The following is a 7,860-nucleotide window of genomic DNA, read 5'->3' on the forward strand; positions in this document are numbered from 1 at the left end:
GAGTTTACGTCGGTAAATGTCTACATTTTAACCTTGCTTAAGCACAGATGTCCATCACATGTGACAGAATAGAGATAGAAAATTTTGGAATGCAGGGAAATGAAAAAAGAACTATATAATTATTTTACCTTATAATAAACCCTTTCACAAAATTTAAGTAGTCACAAGTCAACATACATTTTCCCGACGCAATTATATGTTAAATCTAATTTTAAAATATAATTAATGGTGCCAGTAACTGAACCTGCATAATTATTGAAAGTTACTCAGGACACGTATGTCGATTACAGCATAAAAACAACTGTGTCATTGTTCTTACTGGACGAGTGTCAGCCTACCCCCGGGGTTCTTCTACTCATGCCATATCTTTGATACTTAGATGATTTAAGGATGTTCGCTAGCCTGTATCATAAAGACAAGCTTTCTTAAAGACTGTTATACAATGATAGTACAGTACATGAATAAAGAAGCTAAAAAAGCAGAAACAAATTAAGGGTCCATGTGCTTGTTCCCGAGATATAAGTTATTGACAATTTGGCTGAATATAATTCTCTCTAGAACTTTATCTAACTAACACTGGCCTTTTCTTTAAAAAGATGTGAACACATATCAAGATTTCATAGCATTTTCAAATATTGCCTTTTTAATTAAATGTAATAAAATTATAAAAAGAAGAATATAAGTTAATGGGGGATATTTTGTAATGGCACTACATGGATCAAACCAGAGAATTCCTAATATTTATCCAAAATTAAAAATAAAAAAAAAGAACAAACATTCTTAAATGATATATTCTTTTTAACGTTTCACTGTATGAATTACGAGTATGTCATTGAACTTCAACTTAAATACAGATTCATACATTGAAAAGCTTAACAGACCCATTTTTCCGCTGCACATTTCCTCAGGCACTTGTTTCTAGCCATGGGACGACCCACTATCAATGTATATTTACGATATATAATATTTTGTATATTTTTTTTCTAATATATATTATAATTTACAATATAAATATACGTTGATAGTGGGTCTTCCAATGGATAAAAACAAGTGCCAGTGCACATTTTGCTTTTTTCATGGATAATCGGACGGAAGAGCTAATTAAACAAAAAATGACCAGTGATCTATAGCTATACTGGTCAAAAAGATTCAATTGGTCAAATTATTATGCATAAATTAATAAGCTGTTAATATTCAAATATCTAAAAACAAATCAGTTACTTGTACAATTTTTAAAGAGGTGGTTATTGGATTTGTTTGTAAATTGGTTTGTCGAGGAAGATATAGAAAATGGTTACTGATAATGTATCAAAAAGGTCAAAACCTAATTGGTAAAGAAGATCAAAACAAAACTTTTTTGAATTTGACCCTTACTGTTCATTGTGAAGCAGACACATGCTATATATATTGCTAGAGTGTAAGACAACTGTTGCAACATCTATCCGTTAGAGACAAAAGGATGAAGATGAAATAATTATGGGTCACCATACGGCCTCCAACAATGATAAAAACTCATTAACCGTACCTACATTGACAACGTATTAGTTTATTTATTTATTCTCACCTCTGATGTTTTATTATGTAAAGTATCTGTCAAAACTATGTCCTTGTCTGCTAAGTTCTTCAGTTTAACTGGTTTGTGTAGATGAGCAGTATGTTCTCTAGTGATTGGGCTAATTCTTTCTTCTTCATCATTATAATGGTTACTCCTATGTCGTGGTGCACTCCTATGATGAGCTACTTTGTCACTTTGTTCACGTTTCACTCCAGATTTTACAGCTTTATATTCAGTATGATTGTGTTTTACATTTCCGAATAAGGAATGCTGTTTTTTAATCGTTCTATATTGAACGTCTAGGCTGCGATGCAATGGAAACATACCGTTTTTCTTCCCAGTCGATTTTAAAATATTTCCATCCATTAACAAGTACTTGTAGTTCAATTCTACCTTCGAAGTTAACAGTTTTTCTTTCTTTTTAAAACTCTAGAGGAACTGGGTGTGGGTTGGAAAGCTTGTTGATTTCGTTGTCTGTTAATAACATACCCCCTCACACTCTTATCATTGTTTCTTACTAAATCCGGAAACTTTCTTATACCTGAAAATTCCATTTTGTATTTTATATTTGATATCAGTTCCTAATGTCAAATCTACATTTTATATTTGAAATCAGTTCCACTAATGTCAAATCTACATCTATATATATCTACGAGTCGTTCACAATTAAATAAACCCTACTTATTTACTGAAGAATCAAAATACTTTAATCCATTTATATAATAAAATAGAAAGGGGTGGGACGAAAATTTTACGTTTTGAAAGAGACGTGCTTGACATGAATATTCAGCGTTCAAATCAGGTCATTTTTTAACATTGCTTTTCAAATTAATTCGTCTCTCCGCGTGTTTTGACATTTACATAGGATGAAAAAAAAATCATCCAAATAAAAAGTGTTATATGATATAATTAAATAATTTACATTAACAGATTCTTCCTTATTATGCTATTAACAAGACATTTCATAAGGTACAATGTTTTCTTTTTAAAATTGGAAAAAAAGGTGAAAAACAACATAAAATAAATTCATTACCCGCTATGAAACCGTTTTAAATTCCAAGTGTATGGTCGTCTTTCACACCACAAATCGATTTCATTTCGAGTACGATACCATTAAATAAACAAAAGTTAAGTCATCAAAAGATTCTTCATGCATATTTTAACAAAATACTATCTGGATCCTCCCATCACATAATACATCGATTACAGAACCATGAACAAAACCAAACACTTTCAAATGGATATATTTGTTGGATAAATTAGATGTGTTTGTTGAAAAGAATGTGAATTCTCCAATCTGGAAAAAAAATGTAAGGTTTTAGAATTTTTTTTAGTATTTTGCTGAGCTACAATGTATGTGTGTATATAGCTGTTTGGGTTTTTTTATACTAATGACGTCTTACCGTTTGTTCTACCATGGAAGTATTATATTGACTATATTTATTTATATAATTATTGTCAATATAATACTTCCATGGTTCTACAAAGGAAAAAGTCGTACGATAGAATTGATCATGGAAAATAGGGAATGTGTCTAAGAGACAACAATCCGACCAAATAGCAAAATGCGGCCAAATGCCATCAATAGGTCAGCAACACAGAGAGAAAATCCCGCACTCGGTGTCGGACTTCAACTGGCCCCTAAACAAATGTGTTGCTCGTAAAAAATGGACGTCACACTAACCTCCGAAAAAACGCGCCCGTGGTGGTCGTTGGTTTTGATGGGGTCATAAGTATTTCTCGCTTCATGTATTTTTTTTTTTAAAGATTAGACTATTTGTTTTTCTGTTTTGTGAGATCACAACCCTTACCCTATACCTCTAGCCAATGTAGAATAATTTTTTAAGAACCACCCACAAATATGCACAGTAAAACTCAAATGCAGAAAATCCGAGTCCGATTTCAGAATAGTTACAGAAGGAACTAAGCAAAATGCCAATGATACATACATTTACATAGGACTGCTAGCAGTTACTGACATAAAAAGAACTGTACCATGTACACGGATGCGTTCGGATGTACAAATAGTTTGCGATTTGCATGCAGCATTATCAGTGAATGGAGAATCACTAATCACCAGACAACAATTACAGGCTGAAGTCCTAAATATGATACGCAATTACTATGCTATTATAAGTAATTCAGGTTTACAGGACAATTTGAATATATGTAATCCACTAACGAGTTTATCCTGTCATACAGATCATTGGCAATCATTTTACATATGTTTACTAAGTGCACTATTTGTATGACACAACGTCAGTCAAGGACATTATTAATCTAGTTCTTCAAATGACACCAAATTAATTCATTTATTTTAGTTGATTAACAAACTTTTTATATTTGACTATAGAGTGTTAGCCTACATCCGTAAACAAAAATATGTCAAAGTTCTTAATTTCAATAAAAGTTTTTTAAAAATACAAGCACGTTGCTTTCCCTGTTACATTTTGTGTCCGGATTCACTGAAATCGTCATATTCAGACTTAGACTTGGAATAAATTCGTTATCAACCTATTTATCAGTAGATATGGATATTTCAACACTCTCGATGCAGTACCCTGAATATCTTTCGGCTTCCGCGCTTCTTACAAAATGTGCTTTTGTCAACGCGTTAAGGCAGCAACCATTTGATTTTCTGGGGGGGGGGGGCTATGGTTTTTTTTTCTGTGCAAACTTTTTTTGCGCCTTCGGCGAAGAACAATCTATTTTTTTAGCGACAAACCGAAGACAATCTTTTTCTTTCAATTTTAGCATTACACATAGTGGCAGCTGAGGGTGAAACAAACAATTTTTTTTACTCGGGGTCCAAAACAAATTATTTTTTTCACCAAAACCTGGAAACAAACTTTTTTTTCCAAAAAAAAAACCATAGCCCCCCCCCCAGAAAATCAAATGGTTGCTGCCTAACACCCAATGAAACTACACCGTCAAGCGTTAAGATCCTAAGTTATATATACATGGAAAATAATTTGGAAAAATATACATCTACTTATTTATATTTTTGTCTTAACTACATAAAGTATATTTTGGGTGATAATGGCTGTAAACACTAGCGTCCAGTCACTGCTAGTCCTCTCAGATCTGTATCAGACTGTGTCTTTTTTTTATTCGCGCATCACTGATGACTCCTTTGTAGACAAAACGCGCGTCTGGCGTCTGGAGTTTATTTTTGTATCGATCAGATGAGAGGGGGAGGACAGGGGGTACCCTTCTCCCTTCTCCCACCCCTCTTTTCCTTTCTCCTACCCCCGTTCTTCTTTCTCCCATTAAAATAAAACATCTCCTTTTGAGATAAATTTAAAAAAATTCTCCTTTCTCCTACCCCCTTTCTCCTTTCTCTCACCCCTTTCTCCTTTCTCCTACCCCCTTTCTCCCTGTCTCCCTTACCCCTGTCCTCCCCCTCAGATGAGTTCAGCCCGTATCAACTGATATTTTTAGTTTTGTTTTATTATTGTACTTATGAGTACTGTTACACAATTGTTACAAGTGTAGAATTTGGGTGGGGGTCATTAGAGGGTTGTGGTACTGGAAAACATGTTTAAATTCGCCACATTCTGTGTGTGCCCTATCCCAAGTAAAGAGCCTGTTATTCTGTGGTAGTTTGTTGCTGTATATCATATTAGTGTTTCTTTCATTATCTTACATAAATCATTAGGTCGGTTTTCTCGTATGACTTGCTTTGAACATTTGTCATTTACAGGTGTTTTAAAGCCTACTGCACGGTATTATTTTTGCTCATTATTGAAGACCATATGGTGATCTATAATAATGTTAACATCTACGCCATTTAGTTTTTTGGCAAAATGTTGTCGCACTGGTAATCATACAACATCTAACTTGGTTTTAAGCTTTTAGTTGCAGGTGCATAACAAAGATAACTATGGTTTTTTAAATTCTTCGCTTTATCTTTTTATTTTAACTTGTTTATTTGTTTATTAAGCATAACTGTTCTAATTGTAGAGAAAACATTTAACAAAATTATGTAGACTTACTATATATTATTCATTTAGCATGTCAAATTTTTATTATTGTCCTTTAGTAGGCACTTCTGTGGTGATTGTAATTCCAGAAAAATAGAGAAAATACAGAAACATGCCTTAGTAAGATTATTGATAACAATAGAGGTGTATAACATTCTTGATAAACAATGTTTATTATACTTACATGAACTTATTGAAATGAAAAAAAATGTAATACTCTTTTAGAAATATCAACATAGCAGATGTTCCCAGGGTAAGGACAACTACCCCATGGGCTACACTCATTCAGATATGCAGGAGCCAAACTCTGGAACGAACTGCCAAATAAGATGAGGAAAGAAATGCCATTGGGTCAGTTCAAAAGTTTGGTTGGTAAATGTAATTGGGGAGGGCAGTTCATGTCAGTGTTCCTCCTGCAGATCTCAGTGAGCTGTAGATCAGTTATCCTGTATACTCTGGCTTTTATATTTTGATGCATACCTTTTAATTTGTGTTTTAAATGCTATAATTCCTTTAAGTGCTTTATATAATAGCTATTGCAATGAATGTTAGTTTATCTGCATTTTTCTTTTTGCTTTCAATATATGCTTTAATTTTACTTAGTAATTCCTGTGTTTGATACCATTATTCATTCTTTGCATGAAGTGATTACTGTTTTATGTGTTTTATGTCTTGTGCTTATCATATATATGGATGTCAGATAAAAGCTATAGAGAGCTTTTGTTGTATTTTTATATGTATAACCGACTTTAAATGAATCTTTTATGTTTATGCTATGTCTAGTGTCTTTAAGATAGTCTTTGTACAAATGAATTAATCTTTATTGAAATACTGATGCTTTGATACATTGTACTACAGACTAACAAAAGTATACTTTTTGAATTACTAATACTCTGAAAAAATGCAGCATAAAATAAAATCTAATTGGTGAAGACTGTAAATTCGTGTTTCTCTGATATGTGATATTTTCAATTTTTTCCTACGACTTCCGGTTAATATCTTTTTTTTCTCTTTCTGTCTCAAATTGTTTCACCTCGACCTTTGCATACTGCGGTGCTTCAGGTTATTTCAAATCATTTCAGAGTCATTTGATTTTATTTTCGTTTGTGAGACGGCTTCCTCCAAGTCAAAAAGCTTTTTACTGGATTACAAATAATATGTAAAAAGTGTTTGGAGTATTGTTTTTTTTGTCTGAGTCGCCCCCCCCCCCCCCCCCCCCCCCCCCTCCCACATAAACAGTCATATTATATTGTTTCAAAATTTAACACTCCAAGGTATGATGAAAGTATTGATTCAGAATAAAAAACAACATTCATCTGCTTGACCACAATATTTTGTTTCAAAATACATTTTAGGGAAAGACGTAGCCCCGCCTCCCCCTTTAAAGTTAAATGGTCGTTTCATTACAAAAATAAGTAGAAGAAGTAGTACACATTATGTTCGTTGAGAATTGACTGTAGAGAATTCCGTAATATAAAAGAATTGTTCGTATTTAAATTAAGTCTGTTGTTTTTTTTTGATAACTTTATTATTTCTCAATTAAATGTTTTACAATATTTGTTCTTTTGAAACATTTTGCAACATGATCTTGTAGTTAGGCGCCTTTATACTACCAGGCTAACTCATGAAAAAGCAAGGCCTTCAATACACATGGTACTACCAGCCATAATTATTAAAATATTACAATAATGAATAGCTTTTAAGTATAATTAAAGTTTGATAAACATTTGAGATGAATACAAATCAAATCGAAGTATTTGTATTGGACTAGATTCCAATTTGCTATTCAAATAACTCGAATAACTTAACAGAAACTATCTATGAATAGGAACTATGCACATGTATAAAGTGTTCCACACAATACTACCACTCTTACATGACTTATAAATCTACACACTGATATCAATAGTAATAAATAAAAACATTGTATAAAATTGAGAATGTAAATAGGGAATGTGTCAAAGAGACAACAACCCGAGCATAGAGCGGAAAACAGCCGGAGGCCACCAATGGGTCTTCATTACAGAGGTGACCTCGGTGCCGAGTGATCTAAGTAGTTATAACTACAGTAATCACTATAGGCCAGTCAACCCTGAGGTTGTGAACCGGCATGGACGAGTGCACTCGACTCCAATCTAATTGACTAGGATTGTCAGTTTTAATATCGATGGCCCGGCTTCCTCCACCATTAAAAACTAGCCGCCACGAAATAGCTTAAATGCGGTGCTTTGAAAGTGGCGTTAAAACACCAAAGATCAAAAATCAAATCATTACAGAGAGAAAATCCTGCACCCGGAGGCGTGCTTCAGCTGGCCCCTCAAC

At 33.3% G+C, this 7,860-nt stretch overlaps 1 protein-coding gene across 1 annotated transcript in view; it reads right to left on the bottom strand.

Moving 5' to 3' along the window:
* The window catches only part of LOC139528477 (nitric oxide synthase, inducible-like), a 63,836-nt gene extending 61,591 nt beyond the window's left edge, over positions 1 to 2,245 (bottom strand). The window contains exon 1 of the mRNA XM_071324462.1: positions 1,565 to 2,245. Coding sequence (XP_071180563.1) covers positions 1,565 to 1,921 — 357 coding nt within the window. The 5' untranslated portion in view covers positions 1,922 to 2,245. The remainder of the gene's footprint in view (positions 1 to 1,564) is intronic.
* Positions 2,246 to 7,860: the final 5,615 nt, after the last annotated feature.

The sequence above is a fragment of the Mytilus edulis genome, chromosome 6, assembly GCF_963676685.1.
Source record: "Mytilus edulis chromosome 6, xbMytEdul2.2, whole genome shotgun sequence".
In the NCBI taxonomy this organism is placed as follows: Eukaryota; Metazoa; Mollusca; class Bivalvia; order Mytilida; family Mytilidae; genus Mytilus; species Mytilus edulis.